The sequence below is a fragment of the Pteronotus mesoamericanus genome, unplaced genomic scaffold (assembly GCF_021234165.1).
Source record: "Pteronotus mesoamericanus isolate MK-2021 breed Mesoamerican mustached bat unplaced genomic scaffold, CSHL_Meso_final contig_24, whole genome shotgun sequence".
Lineage (NCBI taxonomy): Eukaryota > Metazoa > Chordata > Mammalia > Chiroptera > Mormoopidae > Pteronotus > Pteronotus mesoamericanus.
In genome coordinates, this window is record NW_026555100.1 from 29,213,173 (window position 1) to 29,230,287 (window position 17,115).

Sequence of the window (17,115 nt, forward strand, 5' to 3'; positions counted from 1 at the left end):
GGGGGGGGGGTGTGTGGGGTGTGTGTGTGTGTGTGTGTGTGTGTGTGTGTGTGTGTGTGTGTGTGTGTGTGTGATGGGGGGACACGACAGGAATCTGCATTTTCAACAAACACTTTAATAATTCTGATGTGTAACCAGAACCTCTCCCTGCGGTAGGATTTAGACCATAAAAATGATAATATCTGTTCTATGAGAATTAAAAGGAGAATGGAAAGTAATTCAGAAGAGAGAAGAGTGAATTCTTAATTACCCAATTTGTTATGAGTCTTTGTTTTACTGGTTAAGATAATGTATTTTTAAGTAAGAATTTTCTATAATTCCCAATGATTATGTGATAACAGGTAGATTATGTCAAATATATTTTACTGTTTAATCTTAACATTTATTTAGTAAAGGAAAATATGTTTAAAAACTACAGCCAAATACTTAAGTGGTTAACATTGGAAGCCTCCTTGTATTTCATATGTTTTTCCCTTCTGGGACTTGAAAGTTTATAATAGAGTTGTGGTTTTCCATCTTTTTTTTTTTCATGTTATTTACTCTGCAGTCTGAACTGGTTCTGATGGCTATATAAAGGTTTATTATTCTTTCTAAAAAGGCATATTGCATCTCAGTAATCTTTACCACTTTGGCGAGGACCTGTCTACAATGCTATTCAACCTACTAATTGCAGACTTCTAAGGCCTGTAAATAGTGTCGCTAGGCAATGTAATCAGAGCTCTTAAAAGCAGGCAAACTGAATGTTGAAAAAAAATGAAATTTTTAGCCATGATATGTAGATAATACAACTCTTTTATTTACTTATTTTTATATAGAAATAGGTACATTAAAAACCTTAAATTTTCTAATAAAGAAGATTCATAGGATTTATCTAGCAACTTTGGCATTTCGTGGACATGACTTATGACATTTTGTTTTGCATATTATGAGGCTTTGACTTAAAATGTCCTAATATCCTAGTAGAGTGGGATTCACTGCTTTGAGAATTAGAACCACTTATATTCTAACCAGACAGAAACCTACCCTTAAACTTCAGCAAATAGTTGGCAAAACCCTGTTAGTCAAATTTGTAAGTTTATACATTTTAATGTATACATTTAATGTATACATTTCTACAATGTATTGTAGAAATGACAAAATAAATTGCTCAGCATAAATAACAGAACCCTTTTGTTATTCAAAAACACTTCTTTACAAATTGTATAATTCTCTTCATGCTTTTTTATACCGACCCCACCTTATACAAAGAAGGCACAGAGAAGAAATAACTTGTGCATGGTCACCAGTGAGCCATGAACACGGTGACCATCTTCTCCAGCACGAAGACTAGAAGTGCCTGTACTTCCTGTGGCTCCTCACCCGGGAGCCCTAATCAGAATGAATCAGAGCCACTTCTACGTATTTTGGTGTGCTATGCAGAATTTATATTTTTTATGGTGATTATAATAGTAGGGGGAGAATAAAAATAAGACTCTTTCTTTGAGTAAATGGGCCCTTGCTCTAATGAAAGGGTCACAGGCTCTGCCTTTGCTTACTTTAAAAACAAATTTGCATATGTGCATATGACTTTAATCCTCAGTTTTTCCCAAAATTATTTAGTGGAGCTTTCAAAAACATTGGGTTGGCCAAAAAGTCCGCTGTGTTTTTTTCTGTAAAATAAAAACACATTTTTCATTTTGACCAATAACTATTGATTTGGATATTTTGAGCATGTCAGCTGTCTCCCACTATTGGTGTCTAGTGCGTAGAAGCCAGGGGTGCTGTTAAACATCTTCCAATACATAAGAGAGCCCCACAGCAAAGAATTATTTGGCTAAAATGTAAATAGTACCAAGAAACTTTGCTATCTACTTTTGACATGTTTGATCAGCCACAGCACCTTCTCTAAACACTGCACAAATCTTTTGCATTTCAGTTGCATTTTTACCTTTCTTGAAGAAATAAAGCATAATACATTGAAAATGTTGCATATTTTCCTCCATATTCAATAAAATGGCTGCACAAAAATTCACCAATTTTTATAAATTTTTTTTAAAAATGCACACTGATATGACAGCTGTCACAATACAATCTAACAAAATTGTTTTGAATGAAGTTAAAGACAGCTAAGCACTACTAGAGCTATCATATGGAAAAAATGTAACAGACTTTTTGGCCAACTCAATACATTTAACATTAAAGAGAAGGAAAATGAGGGTTAATGGAAAAATAAGATGAAGTGTGGTAAAGGCCCAAAATGTTCCCAATATGTGTACAGTGAGGTGTAAACATTTATTAGACACGGGCCACAAATTTGGTCGAGATTTCCAGCAACTAATACGAGACAGAAGCAGGATATTTTATATGAATCTATATCCATTGCTTAAAAAGAAACCACTGAGAAGCTTTTCTTTTAAGAAACTTAGCTGTGAATGGACTCAAAGGGAAAACATAAAAGAATATAGAATTGAGAAAGGGTTTTTCAATTAGAAGACATGTACATGTTTTTAGATAAAAGTGAAAATAAATTAAAAAAGTGAAATTTAGGTATATTGTGCTATCTATTTAAAAAGCAGTGCTGAAAAGTTGAATGTACGCCCCTTTTCCTTAAGTATCAATTTTAAAAATATGCCATTATTCGTCTTCTTAAATTCAATATTGATTTACTTTGTAAAGTGACAGACCTTTTGATAATTTGTTAGCTATAATACAGCTGCTTTATTATTTTGGATTGGAAAAAAGGTATGACAACTGGAGTACCACAGGGTTAGTCATATTTATTTTTATATTGCTCTTTGTATGCAGCTTTTTCTCACACACATGTATTTAGCATATAGCAACAGGTTTCTAGGTTTACAAATACAAGCAACATACATTAAAATAATTGGTGCATAAAAAATAAATATTGATTTGGTCAATAGTTAGATTATGTGTTCTGTACAGTCTGACTCTTGGTAGAGACAGGAAGTTCTAGCCTAAAGGATTATTTATTTAAACTCAGCAGCCTGTATTGCTTTTCTCTCTCCCATATTCTGTTTTTATTTGGCTCTTCTTTCTAACTTTTTACTTATTTTCATTTTATTTTTAAAATTGCCTATATTTAAGGTGTGCAACATGATGTTTTGATCATATACATGGTGAAATGATTACTCCAGTCAAGCTAATTAACATATCCATTTCCTCACATACTTATCTTTTTTGTGAGTGTCTGCTGAGAACTCCTGAGGTCTACTCTCCTAGTAAATATTCAGCATACAATAAGTGTTAAAATGACTCTAGTGCTTTTAACACTAGTTTGTCTCAAAGTTTAAGACATTTCCACATATGCCCCCACTTTTCCCCCCATATAGCAGTCAAGGATGACTTTTCGTGTTACTGGACATACAAAGTATATGTCACAATCACATAATACATACTACTTTTGGAACATAAAAATGTGTATCAGTGAACAAATAAAGACAGTGACTCACTGACATAAACGAGCCATTGGGTCACCACCAGTCCAAAGGCCACCGTGGTGCCAAAATCAGGGGCAGGTTAAGTGAGATTAAAATTACAAATGCCCCCTTTCCTCTTCATCCTGGCCAATCTGGACAGGTTGAAAATACCCTGTATCCAGAAGATTTGGTTCAGAGAGTATGTGCCCAAGGGGCTGCTGTGAACTGTCTCAAGTAAGAAACTGATTTTGATCTAGACAAGCTTTCTTTTGTCTCTTTTACTTCTTGGAGTATTTAGCAGACATTTTTTCACTATATCAATTCAGAAAGACTATCAGTTGCTATTAAGAATTCATTATTTAAAAAAAAAAATCACAGCTTCCTTTTCTTCTACTTATATCTGCTGTATAAAATACCTTTTATTTTTGTCGTGAAAGTTGTTATTAAAAAAGATGACTTATGTGAAAGTATATAACATATAATACAGAAAACTTGAGTTTTTCCATTTCTTGCTTTCTAGTATTTCAATCTCCTGGAAGGACAGAGAGCCAGAGTTGGTCTTGGGTTTGCAATTGTATTTTAACCTGAAGCTAACTTCAAAATTTTATATAACAAGAATAATGATACAGCCTTTGTAATAATTTACGGTTTTAAAATGCATTCTCATTTATCTCATTTGAGTCAACATTCCACAAATATTTATTGATCATAGACTAAGTGCTAGGCAGTTAGGCAGGGCAGCTGTTACTATCCTCATTTGAGAAAGCAAATACAGATGTTAAGTGACGTGTTCAGGATTATACAACTACCAACTGGTGAATCTGGGAACTGAACTGGGCTCTTTGCTGAGAAGCAGAGTAGTGCCATGCTACTCCGGTTTAGACTCCAGCTCTGCCGTGGACTCGCTGTTTGCCCTGAGAGAGTTAATTAACCCCTCTGTGCTGTGGTTTGTTGTGAGGTTAAAGGTATTTATAAAGCATTTAGAACAGTGCCTGGTAAGTAGTAAGCATTATGTTGAGTTGTTATAATTTTCTGGTGTTTAGTACAGTATACTTGTCCATGTTATGCTGCCTGTATCTCTACATAGGTTGCTAGACCATTTCCTCTTTTACTTCCAGTGGAACTTTTTCCTGTATTTCATAATGGTCACCTTCATTTGACAAAACCACTATAGATCTGTCCTTTGGTCGTATGCCTAAAATGGTCTATTGGGAATATCAGACCTTTTAAAAACCACTCCAAACTTCATACTCTGGTTTTCTAGAATATGAAGAAATGAAGCCAATCCATATGTGAAGAGATTATTAGTAGGAAAATCTTTGAAGAAAGGTCTAGTTAAGTCTTTGTAAAATATAATTGCAAGAAAATATTTTTAAGAACAGTTTGGGAGGATTTCATTATTTTTCCTACATAGACATGAATACTAGTTTAATTTGCCATTTATGAAAGTTTTCCAACAGTTTCTGTGATCACTCTGAAGCTACTTGGTGGATAATCCAACATGTCTAACAATCAAACATCTACCAGATATTCTTTATTAAAGCTCTTCAATTAATACAAGCAAATTTTTAATCTATTACTATTTTTAAATGGTCCCAGAAGAAAACACTTATTCAGTCCAAACCACATACATTAATTACATGGACATTTGCTAATAATACCTATTTTTATAGGTAAGTTATCTTACTCAAAATAGAGAAGTTTACTTAATCCAAGATACAAAAATTGAAAGCTTAACAGTGGGAGACCTAGTTTTCTTCTCTCTGTAATATAATAATCTTTGTGTTTGTTAGGTATACTTTGATTTGTTTGTTGAATCAAAGGGAAATTAATGATTGTACTTTATTGTGAATTTTCATTTTACAGAGTTTAAACATCTTCCAGAACCTAAATAAATGTCAGTTTGAAACAGTTATTCATTTGTTTGAAGTTGCAATAATAGCAACTGACCTGGCTTTATACTTCAAGTACATACGTAACTTCCTTATACCTGTGTGGTTCTGCCTTCTATAAATGATTCATAACATTGAACTTGAAAGACATTTATTCACACACAGATTTATTAATTTTCCTTTTGGATTATCAATAGAAAACCTTCAAGATGCCTGACAGTAAATTTATTAGATATCTGGAAGTACGTTTTTAAAAGTGAAGCCCCCTAGCTGGTGTGGCGCAGTGGATTGAGCACCAGCCTGTGAACCAAAGGGTTGCCAGTTCGATTCCCAGTCAGGGCACATGCCTGGGTTGCAGGCCATGTCCCCAGTAGGTGGTGTGCAAGATGCAACGGCACATTGATGTTTCTCTTCCTCTCTTTCTCCCTCCCTTCCTTTCTCTAAAGATAAATAAATAAATAAATCTTTGCGGGGGGCGAGGGGAGGAGATCCTTTCAAAAAAAAATTCTAAAAAAAGCTAAGCCCCTAATACTAAATAGTTTATTATCTGAAGAAGTTTGAGTTGAAGAATATTCAGCAAGGTTGGTGCTGAATACCACAGCAGAAGAGTGATACCACAAAACCTTACAAGGTGGCTTTTTGCCCTGGGGAATCCACCTTGGTCTGAAGTCTGACATTTGATCCTGTCAGAGTCAGGGAGGTAAACAATCTTGGCAATACTGATGCACACAAACCAAACTCTTAGAATTCTGAGTTATGTACAGCAGAGCACCAGCTTATTTATAATAATACTTACCAAGGACCAAATACTTCTTGTCAGTGAATAAAGTTGCTTGTTCAAAATGGATTAGAACAAGATGAAAAGTTATAGGATACAAACATTTAATGACTTGGATGGGCAGTATCAAATTGTGCCTCTCTGATACTTCTTAATTAAAAACTTAATTATTAAGTAGTTCAGACATGAAGAAAGATACTTAGAATGATATAATTGATATCCAAATATCCGTAACTCAGATTCAGTAAATGCTAAGATTTTGCCACACCTACCTTAGATCTTCTTTTCTGTTTTGGAGGAGAAAAGTGACAGAAAAGAGGCATCCCTCCCCAGCCCAGTCCACCAGGAAAGACCCCTCCCTTCTCCCTCACAGGTGTCACCATCCCTATGTTGAGGCGTATTTGTCCTTTCCATCTGTGTTTTTATATGATATTGTGAAGTGTTTTAAAATTTTCCATAAATGGTACCACTGTACATAGTCCTGCAACTTGCTTTTTTCCTTTATTTTTTAAATATATTTTATTGATTATGCTATTAGTTGTCCCAATTTTTCCCCCTTTGCCCTCCTCCACCTAGTACCCCCATTCCCTCCAACAATCCTCCCCTTAATTCATGTACATGGGTCGTATGTGTAATTTCTTTGGCTACTCCATTTCCTAGACTGTTCTTAACATCCCCCTATTTTATACCTACCATTTTGTACTTCTTAATCCCTGCACCTTTTCCCCCATTCTCCCCATTCTCCCTCCCAACTGATAACCCTCCATGTGATCTCTATATCTATAACTCTGTTCCTGTTCTGCTTGTTTGCTTATTTTTTAGATTCAGTTGTTGATAGTTGTGAATTTATTGCCATTTTAATGTTCATAGTTTTGATCATCTTCTTTTACTTATATAATTCTCTTTAGCATTTCATATAAAAATGTCTTGGTAATGATGAACTTCTTTAGTTTTTCCTTGTCTGGGAAGTATTTTATTTGCCCTTTCATTCTAAATAACTTTGCTGGGTAGAGCAATCTTGCCTGTAGGTCCTTGCTTTTCATCACTTTGAATACTTCTTGCTAGTCCCTTCTAGCCTGCAAAGTTTCTTTTGAGAAATCGGCTGCAAGTCTTATGGGAACTCCTTTGTAGGTAACAATCTGCTTTTCTTTTGCTGCTTTTAAGATTCTCTCTTTATTTTTAACTTTTGGCATTTTAATTATGATGTGTCTTGGTGTGGTTCTGTTTGGGTCTGTCTTGTTTGTGACTTTCTGTTCTTCCTGGACTTGTATGTCTATTTCCTTCACCAATTTGGGGAAGTTTTCTTTTGTCATCTTTTTCAAATAAGTTTTCAATTTCCTGGTTTTCCTCTTCTCCTGACACCTCTATGACTCAAATGTTGGTACATTTGAAGATGTCCCAGAGGCTACTTAGCCTATCCCTGCTTTTTTTAATCCTTTTTCCTTCTTGCTGTCCTGATTGAATGCTTTTTTCTTATGTTCTGAATTGTTGATTTGATTCTTGGCTTTATCCCCTCCACTGCTGGTTCCTGTAGATTTTTATTTCACTTAATGTAACCTTCATTTCTGCCTGGGTCTTTTTTATGTGTTGAAGTACCCAATGAGTTCCTTGAGCATCCTGATAACAAGTGTTTTGAACTCTGCATCTGATAGGTTGCTTATCTACATTTTGTTTAGTTCTTTTTCTGGAGTTTTGTTCTGTTATTTCCTTTGGGCCCGGTTTCTTTGTCTCCTTGTTTCAGCAGCTTCCCCGTGTTTGTTTCTGTTTATTAGGTAGAGCTGCTTTGACTCCCTTTATTAGCAGTGTGGCCTACTGTAGAAAAGCACACCTCTAAGTTATATGGGGTGGAGCCTTAGGTCATTGCCAGTGTGGGGCACCCTCTGTCACCACTGTGTAGCTGTGTGTGTGGGAGGGCTCAGAGAGGGGACAATGCTGCTGCCTGGCCTCTGGAGTTTTGCCCGGGAGGGAGCTGTCTCCTCGTACCTGCTCTGTTGCGTCACTTCCCTTTCTCCCCATATGCCACCAATGCCCTACCACCTGTAACCTTGGTGCTGAATCCCATAATGGGTGGGTCTGTGTGAGACCTAAATCAGTTGCAAGCCCTTTAAGAGGGATCTCTTGAGAATCCTGCAGTTTCTTCTGCCATCCCAAACCCACTTGTTTTTATAGCCAGAGGTTGTGGGGACTTATCTTCCTGGTGCTGGAACCTTGGGCTGAGTGGCCTGGTCTAGGGCTATATCCCTTGCTCCCAAGGAATCCCTCCCCATTTTTATCCATGGCACATGGATGTGGGACCACGTTCCACATCTCCATGCCTCCCTGTGCCACACTCTCCATCTCCACACCTCTCTGCACCTCTCCACATCCCCATGCCTCTCTGTGTCTCCACATCTCTGCCTCTCCACCAGTCTGGATGAATGTGGCTTCTTTAAATCCTTGGGTGTTAAGACTTCCATACAGCTCAATTTTCTGACAATTCTGGGTGATACTTGTTTTGTATTCTAGTTGTAATTTTTGCTGCAATTGTGCAGGGAGGTGAGGCACATTTATCATGTCTCCATCTTGACTGAATGCCCCAACTTGCTTTTTTCATGCAACATTTTCTTTTAAAGATTTACCTTGGTGCTCTGGATGGGTGGCTCAGTTGATTGGAGCATCATCCTGTACACCAGAAGTTCGTCAGTTTGATCCCAAGTCAGGGCACATACCGAGGTTGCAGATTTGATCCCTGGTCAGGGTGCATTTGGGAGGCAACTGATCAATATTTCTCTCTCACATTGTTTCTCTTTATCTGTTCCTCTCTCTAAAATCAATAAACATATCTTTGGGTGAGGATTTAAAAAATAAAAATACAAAATAGAAATGAAGATTTACCTTGGTGGTAAAATGGAGATCTGGTTCATTTGTTTTTACTATATACTTAGCTTGTATGTATATACTATAAATAATCTTGCCGTTCTATTCATGGACATTTAGATTGTTTTGAATTTGTCATAATTGCCCACAATACTACATTGTATGTCCTTCCATATATATGAGAACTTCCTCTAAACTCTCCCTAGAAAAAAGATTTTTACAGGGTTGTTTGCATATCTTCAATTTTATACCACATTGTGTTCACAAAAGTTGACCCAACAGAGTTTACAGAGTAAGATAATTTAACTGAAAAATACAGTGTGTGTAGAGCTTATCTCAGATATAGTCATGCAAATATGGATATACTTTTATGCACCAATAAGCTATCAAAGTAATTTCTTAACTTGGGGCCCATACCTGCAAAAGTCATTAGATGTGTTCAGGGGATTTGAGAAACACATGTTAAAGAAACCTTTTTTAATCTCTGGTGTTATATGCTATATATTAAAAAAAAAAAAAAAGGCACAGCTATATAATTTTTTTAGGAAGAGAACCATGTTTCAAAAAATTGTTGATGCTTGTGAAAAAATGGAAACTGAAGAAGAGGCCATCAAATAGGTGACCAGTGATCCAACCAAAAAAGACATTATCATGTAAGTAGTAAGAATTTTATTTCTCTTTTGGCAAATAGAACCTATTTTGTATTTCCATATTAACAATTTTTGTTTTCCTCCAAAGGGCAATGATGATGACTGCATGTGACCTATCAGCTGTAACCAAACCCTGGGAAGTACCAAGTCAGGTGAATAAAGTTGTGTTTCCTTTTCTGTCGCACTCTCAGGTACTAAGTCCCATGTAAAAGTGAACACGAGGATATCTGGCAACCTCAGAGTTTTTTTTATAGCTATCACTTATATACCTATATATTTTATAAGCAATTATCTTTTATTACCCTGGACTTGTTCTCTCAAACAATCAATTTATAATTTAAAAAGAAGGAAAGAGGAACTTGAGAAGTTTAAGACAAAAATAAAATGTTCCCTGTTAGGTTTCTGTCAACAAAGAAAGGCAAATAGCTGTCAAGAGCTCACAAATGTCAGTAAGACAACAGGTCTTTTTGATCAGGCCCCAGAACAAGAAAAATAGAGGGAATATTGGAAAGAAAATGCTTTCTTGAAAGAATTCCTTATCACTGAACAGGCTGTAAGAAGTTTATGTATAATTATTCAGGGATTGTGTGGTTTTTTTAACAGAGGCGATAAATCAGGAAAAGGATGTATCATTATTGCTTTCCTCTATCAAGGTGGTTTTGCTCCTACAATCTCTTCTTCAATGTGCAACCTCCCTTCTTTATTAAACTTTTCTTTACTACTGTCTCCCTGATCCATAGTACTTCATATTATTACTATAATAGCAATTACCATACTGTTTACATGACTGTCTTCACTAGACTGTGAGCATCTTAAAGAAAAATGTCACATCTTATTCCTGTTGGCAAGCCTGGCTCATGCCAATGTAAGACAGCTAGTAGGTGTTCAATAAACTTGATATTGGGTGTTTTAAAACTATATAAGTTAACTCTAAATTTCCACACACTGTAATTAAGTAAAGCTGTGTTCTAGTCTCTACGTGCATATATGTGAGTGCTTGTTTACACTGCACATGGAGATATGTGCTAGATACTAACACATAAGCAGGACAAAAGAAGGATTTGGGAGGCTTTAAAGCTTAAAGCATAATATAATGGAATTAAGCTTCTTCCCATCTCCTCTTTTTATTGTTGAGAGGTGGAGGCAAGAGCAAATGGGAGCTAAGCACTCCAAGAATGAGTCTGGAACTGGTAGGAAGAGAAATTCCCTTTCTCATTTCAATATAATCGGTAAATGACATCTTTTATATATCAAAGAACATATCATATGACAATACCGCAAATATTAACTATAAACCCTATCCTTAAATGTCACGCATACTAATACAATGCAAATTCTCTATCAGTAAGTTGTTTTCATGAACCAAGTCTTTCTTATTTGCAGGTAGCACTTCTTGTTGCAAGTGAATTTTAGGAACAAGATCTGGAGAGAACGGTGCTGCAGCAACAACCTATTGTAAAGACCTTGATATAAAAACACACTACTTATTAAAAATTATTGATACAAATCAGTCTATTTTGTTTACTGAACCGTAGAAAACTATCTTTAAAGGATTTATTTTTCTTCCTAGCCTATGATGGACAGAAACAAAAAAGATGAACTACCTAAACTTCAAGTTGGATTTATTGATTTTGTTTGCACTTTTGTATATAAGGTAAGTAAACAAATTGATTTTTTGGGGGGTGAAATACATAGTTATCTGGATGAGAATTTTTCTTTCAAACTTATTTCTTCAAAGTAGTTTGAAGTATTATCCTGCTCTCTCATTCAGGAGTGGAATAAAAGGAGAAAGAACGCGGGGGAGAGCAAATTGAACAGACTGATTAGGCAGGCAGGAAAGAGCACCTGTCCTTCCCATTTCCAAGGCACTGAATTAGGTCCAACCCAGCAGCTCAGAGCACTGTAACAATTTCTTACAGCTCTTCTGCATATGAAATTACTGAATATCAACCATATAATTTAAGTAGTTTTTGACCTGATTCTCTGTAGGAGTTCTCACGGTTTCACGAAGAAGTCACACCTATGTGAGTGGCCTTCAAAGTAACAGAATGGAAGGGAAATCCCTAGCTGATGAATATGATGCAAAGATGAAGGTAACTGAAGAGGATGTGAAAAAAGCAGGAAGAGGGAAATGCGATTGAAAAAGGTTAGATGGAATCTGTTTCCCCTTCTACAGGAAGCCAGAAGTCAAGCTGAGCTCAATCTCACATGATGAAAGCATAAAAACTAAATGTAAACATTAAACTTGCTTCACTGTACGCAGTCTGATGATTTTAAGAAGTTGGTTAGTGTTTTTCACTAACCCAAAAAAAGATCTTCTGTGTAATTCCAGATGGAATTGCTTGTTCCAGTTGAAGGAGGGGTTGGGGCTAGGCTTCTTCATCCACCCTGGAAGGTGGCTCCTGAGGTACCAGTGCACAATACTGAGTTTGTAAAGAAATAACATGAAACCACAGAATCAGAAGGATCAGGGTCATGTGAGAAAACAATTTTAGTTCCACCATGATGCATTCACTGTGAGACTTTGAGCAACTTGAACCTCTCTGAGCTTAATATTCTTCACTATATAATGATTTATAGATCTCCTTGAAGCCCTACATATAAAGTTAAGGAAGCCCTACATGTCAAGTAAAGCTGGCCAACTGAATGAGGGGACTTGACGGGTACTCCAAGACTTTGCCTGTGCCTCAAATGTCTCCATGCAGTGCTATTTTTCCTGATGAAATTTCTCCTAAAGTCACTTTGTAGGTTTAACATCTTCAGAAAGCCTGTTAAGATGTTCAGGTCAACTATCAGTTCATCAGATGTCTCAAAATGTCACCTTCAAAGTGGAATGCTAATGTGGTAACTTATTTTGTGTTGAGAGCTCAGCACTCAAAAAGTTTTTTTAAGAAATTCTTATTGTTCAACCAAAAAATCATCTCTATCTGGAAAGGCCTTGCAAAACAAGACACAACATTCCTTTTAGATGGTTCTATTATGTTTAATGGTATTTTAAAGCCTTCATAGAGGGAGAAAGTATTTTGCTTAAGAGGTTAAGCATGTCCTTCAACAGAATAAGAATAAAATTTTCTGACTCCTTGATATCCATTCACTTAAGTACTTATTGGACGACTATTCTATACAAGGCCCTCTGTTAGGCAGGCTGGGGAAACATGGGGTCCTTATTTCACAGAACTTACCATCTGGTGGGGGAGCTAGATATTAAAACAATAAATAAACAATTGATTAACTTTCAGAGGAAGCAAGAAGTGGGAACCTGGGGCATCAGGGAAGGCTTTCCTGAAGGATGCTAACTCATTAGGCTTTGGCTAAGCAAAGAAAGGAGGGGCTGGGGAGAAAAGGAAAGAAGAGAATATGTACAAAGGCCTTGAAGTGGCCTCAAGAAGTGGTGTAGCTGGAGTCTAGAAAGCAGCGAGGGCAAAGTACGAGATGAAGCTGGTAATCGTCTGGTAGTACAGGCAGCTCTGCCATATTGCGTGTTGTCTTCAAGGCCTTGCTAAGGATCTGTCTTCCACTGAGCAATAGGAAGTCATTAAAGAGATTTAAACAAGAAAGCTGTAAGATCTAATTTGCACTTCAAAAAGGTAACAAAAGTCGTAATTTTACTGAGCAACTGAAAGCAAGACATTTCTTAGTATAATTAAATTTAGTCTTTATCTCAATTTTATGATGAACAGGATAGCAGGTCTTTTAAGTGGCTCCTGACATTTCCTTTCAGTATTCAGTATATTGGACATGGATCTCCTATACTTTATGTGCATAAAAAATTACTTCTGAATTTTTTTTCCAATTACATTGAGAAGTCTCTATGAACTAGGAACATTATATTTGTATCTCCAGGCAACAAGCTTTGTGCCTGGCACAAAGCAACGATTCCCAGATTGTGTAGCTCAATGGTTCTCTTGAAAAACAGATGCTATAATTGGCTAATCATTTATTAGATTCTATTTTTATTTTTATAAAAGATTTTATTTATTTAGAGAGAGGGGAATGGAGGGAGGAAGAGAGCGAGAGAAACAGCAATGTGTGGTTGCCTCTCGCACTCCCTACCAGAGACCTGGCCCACAATCCAGGCATGCGCCGTGACTGGGAATCAAACCGGTGACACCCCACCAACCCACGGCTTCGCAGACTGGCACCCAATCCACTGAGCCATACCAGCCAGGGCTAGATTCTATTTTAAAATGGACCAATTCTGAATATGATTTCAAGTTTTTAAATGGTCAAGCCCTTAGTATTTGCTATGTTAAAACTATTTATTAGGCTATAAAGTTGATACTAATATTAATAGTGTTAGAATAAAAACACTGTACATCCACAGCCTCCCAATAATACTGCTTTTCTCCTTTTTACTAGCTGCAGAAGATACAGGAAGTGGTGTTGATGACAAAAAGTCCAAAACATGTCTAATGTTATGATCCAACTGGTCTAAATTTCAAATATTGTTTCTACTTTAGAAGAAAAACAGAAAACATTCAAAGGAAATTCAGCAAATTTCAATCAACAAACGATGAAGGAATACAGTAAGAGGGGCTTCAGAAAACTTACCCTTATGACTATCAAGAGAAAATATACTGCTAGCCTGAAAACCCTGAAGGTAAAATAAAGTTCGACAAAAGAACAAAATAAAATGAAAATGAGTGCATTTTTTGGTGTCAATTTGTTGCAAATTAAAATATAATTCTGAAACTAATCACCAATTATTTTTTAAGTTCTTATTAATTGTATTCATTTGCTAGGGCTACCATGATAAAATACCTCAGACTGGGTGGCCTAAACAACAGAAATTTGTTTTCTCACCATTCTGGAGACTAGAGGTCCAAGATCAAGATGTTGGCAGGGTTTGGTTTCTTGTGAGGCCTTTTTGTCCTCGGTTTGTAGGTGGCCAGCCTCTCCCTGTGTCTTTACGTGGTCTTCCCTCTTGTGTGTCTGTGTCCTAATCTCTTCTAAGGACAATCATATCGGATTAGGCCCCACTCACAGACCTCATATTACTTTAATTATCTCTTTACATATCTTATCTCCGAATACAGTCACACTGAGGTACTGGCTGTTTCTATTTCAACATGACTTTGAGGGTGGACACAATTCAGCCCATAGCATTAATAATTGTGATTTATATACTCAAATCTGTCCCTGAATTAAAAATGTCTTATTTTAAGTCAATATAGGATGTATAATTTATGTAAATACTATATAAAAACAAAGAAAAAGGGTGTCAAATGTTATTACATCTGAATGTATCTCTTTCCTCTACTTTTTACCCTTAATAATGGAATGGTAAAGATCACACTAAGGCAGCTTACAAACTATTTCTTGTCCTGTGCCCATCCCCCCATGCAAGTCTGAAATCATTTATTTTATGTGAACTAAAAATATTTTATGATCAGAACTGTTATTCTTATTGAATGAATTAACAACTTGTAAGATATTAACTGGATAATCCTAATGCAAGTTAAACCAGCTAATAAATACTATTCATTATTAAGAAGCATGTGGTTTGATTATGTGAGAACTATACTATCAAAAGCCATTGGGAAGGACTTCAAGAAAGGTTACTTTAAAAAATGATTACTAGAACTATATGTTGATTCTATATATTGATTTGTCAGGAGACACTAAAGACAACTAATTCTATTACATGGTACATGTCAGGACATCAGAAAAATTTAAGATTTCTTCCTTTTCTTACCTATAACCATAGACTGAATTAGAAAAGAGACCAAATAATAATAATTACACCACAGATTTTTTAATCAGAAGATATCTAAGTTATAATGAATTGAACTGATGATCTATGAACCTCTAATGTTTTGTTATACAGGAGATACTATTGATTTGGCCAAAAAGTCTTTTTAGTTGTTTCCATAAAATAAAAGGCATGTGTTCCATTTTCACCAACAACTTTATTGATCTGGATATATTGAGTACATCGGCTATCTCACGTGTGGTATAACACTGACTGGTCTCAATTAATGTCTTGATTTGACCACTATCAAGTTCAACTGGTCTACCTGACCATGGAGCATCAACAGTAAGAAACCTTCAGCTTGAAACTTCACAAACCATTTTTGACACGTTCTACCAGTCATAGCACCTTCAGCAGACACTGCACAAATCTTTTTTTTGTTTTTCAGTTGTGTTTTTATATTTCTTGAAATAATAAAGCATAATGTGCCAAAAATGTTGCTTATTTTCTTCCATCTTCAATATTAAAATGGCTACAGAAAAATTCACCAATTTTGATTTTTTTTAATGCATACTGATATGATAGCTGTCACAATACAATCTAATAAAATTGTTTCAAATGAAGTTCAAGAGAACTAAACGCTATTAGAGCCAACTAACTGAAAAAAACAAATTAACTTTTTGGCCAACCCAGTAATTTTAATCAGCTAAGATGTAAGTCACGATTTGTTATATTTTTATAAGTTAGGTACTTATAATTCCAAGATTGCTACTCTCAACATAAGACTGTAAGGTTGAGGACTTCCGTTCAAGATGGCGGGGTAGGCAGCTGTGGTTAGCCTCTTTGCACAGCCACATTAAAATTACAACTAAAATACAGAACAACCATCACTCAGAACTATCAGAAATCAAGTTGAATGGAAGTCTGACAACTATGGAATTAAAGAAGACTACATCCATCCAGACTGATAGGAGGGGAGCAGATGTGGAACAGACTGGTCTCTCACCCACATGTAGTAGATTAAAAATTTGGGAGAGATATTGGAGCGAGCCAACCCAGTCCCACACTAGGCCCCGCAGCCCACGATTCCAGTTCCAGGAAGATAAGTCTCCACAACTTCTGGCTGCAAAAACTAGCAGAGGTTGAGTCAGTGGAAGAAAATTCTGGAGCCCCAAGCAGTTCCTCTTAAAAAATCCACACATAGACTCACCTATTCAGACTCACTCCCTCTGCGCTCCAGCACTGTAGTAGCAACATGAAAGGCATCACTGGTATACAGGGAGAATCTGAAGTCTGGCATCAAGATGAACAGAGACCATTGTCCCTTTTCTAAACACTCCACCCACAGAGCTGGCAAGCTGGTGCCATATCTGGGACTCCATCAACCAGCCTAACACTGTTTGCTCCCCCAGGAGATCCCTAGAGACTCCACCCACACAACTTACAGGCCCACCCAAGCTGGGTTTTTTCCTTATGAATGGCCGATCTTGGCTCATGCTGCACAACTTCCTAAATCCTTTCATACAAGCAACAACTGGCCTCAGTGAGCCCCAGACCCACCACTAGCAGCAGCCAGCTTAGATTCACAGCTTAGCTTTGCCTGGGCATCTCCAAGCACAGCACAAGTAGCAGCCATCTCAGAATGCTTTATAGCTCGGGCAGGATGGCCCTAGGCAAAACACAGGTGGGGGCTGACTTTGGCCTGCACAACACAGGGAAACCCCAGGGCCGGTGCACCCAGTGGACAGATATAGACCACAAGAGAGCACTACCATCTTGCCCCTGCACAGCTGATCCTCCATGGAGGGCAGAGTTTGGTGGTAAGTGGTTA

At 36.7% G+C, this 17,115-nt stretch overlaps 1 protein-coding gene across 1 annotated transcript in view; it reads left to right on the top strand.

Annotated features, from left to right (window-relative positions):
• PDE6C (phosphodiesterase 6C) overlaps positions 1-14,013 on the top strand; it is a 37,246-nt gene extending 23,233 nt beyond the window's left edge. The window contains 8 exon segments of the mRNA XM_054572474.1: positions 5,283-5,383; positions 9,488-9,595; positions 9,681-9,744; positions 10,976-11,047; positions 11,163-11,246; positions 11,582-11,615; positions 11,618-11,725; positions 13,952-14,013. Coding sequence (XP_054428449.1) covers positions 5,283-5,383; positions 9,488-9,595; positions 9,681-9,744; positions 10,976-11,047; positions 11,163-11,246; positions 11,582-11,615; positions 11,618-11,725; positions 13,952-14,013 — 633 coding nt within the window.
• Positions 14,014-17,115: the final 3,102 nt, after the last annotated feature.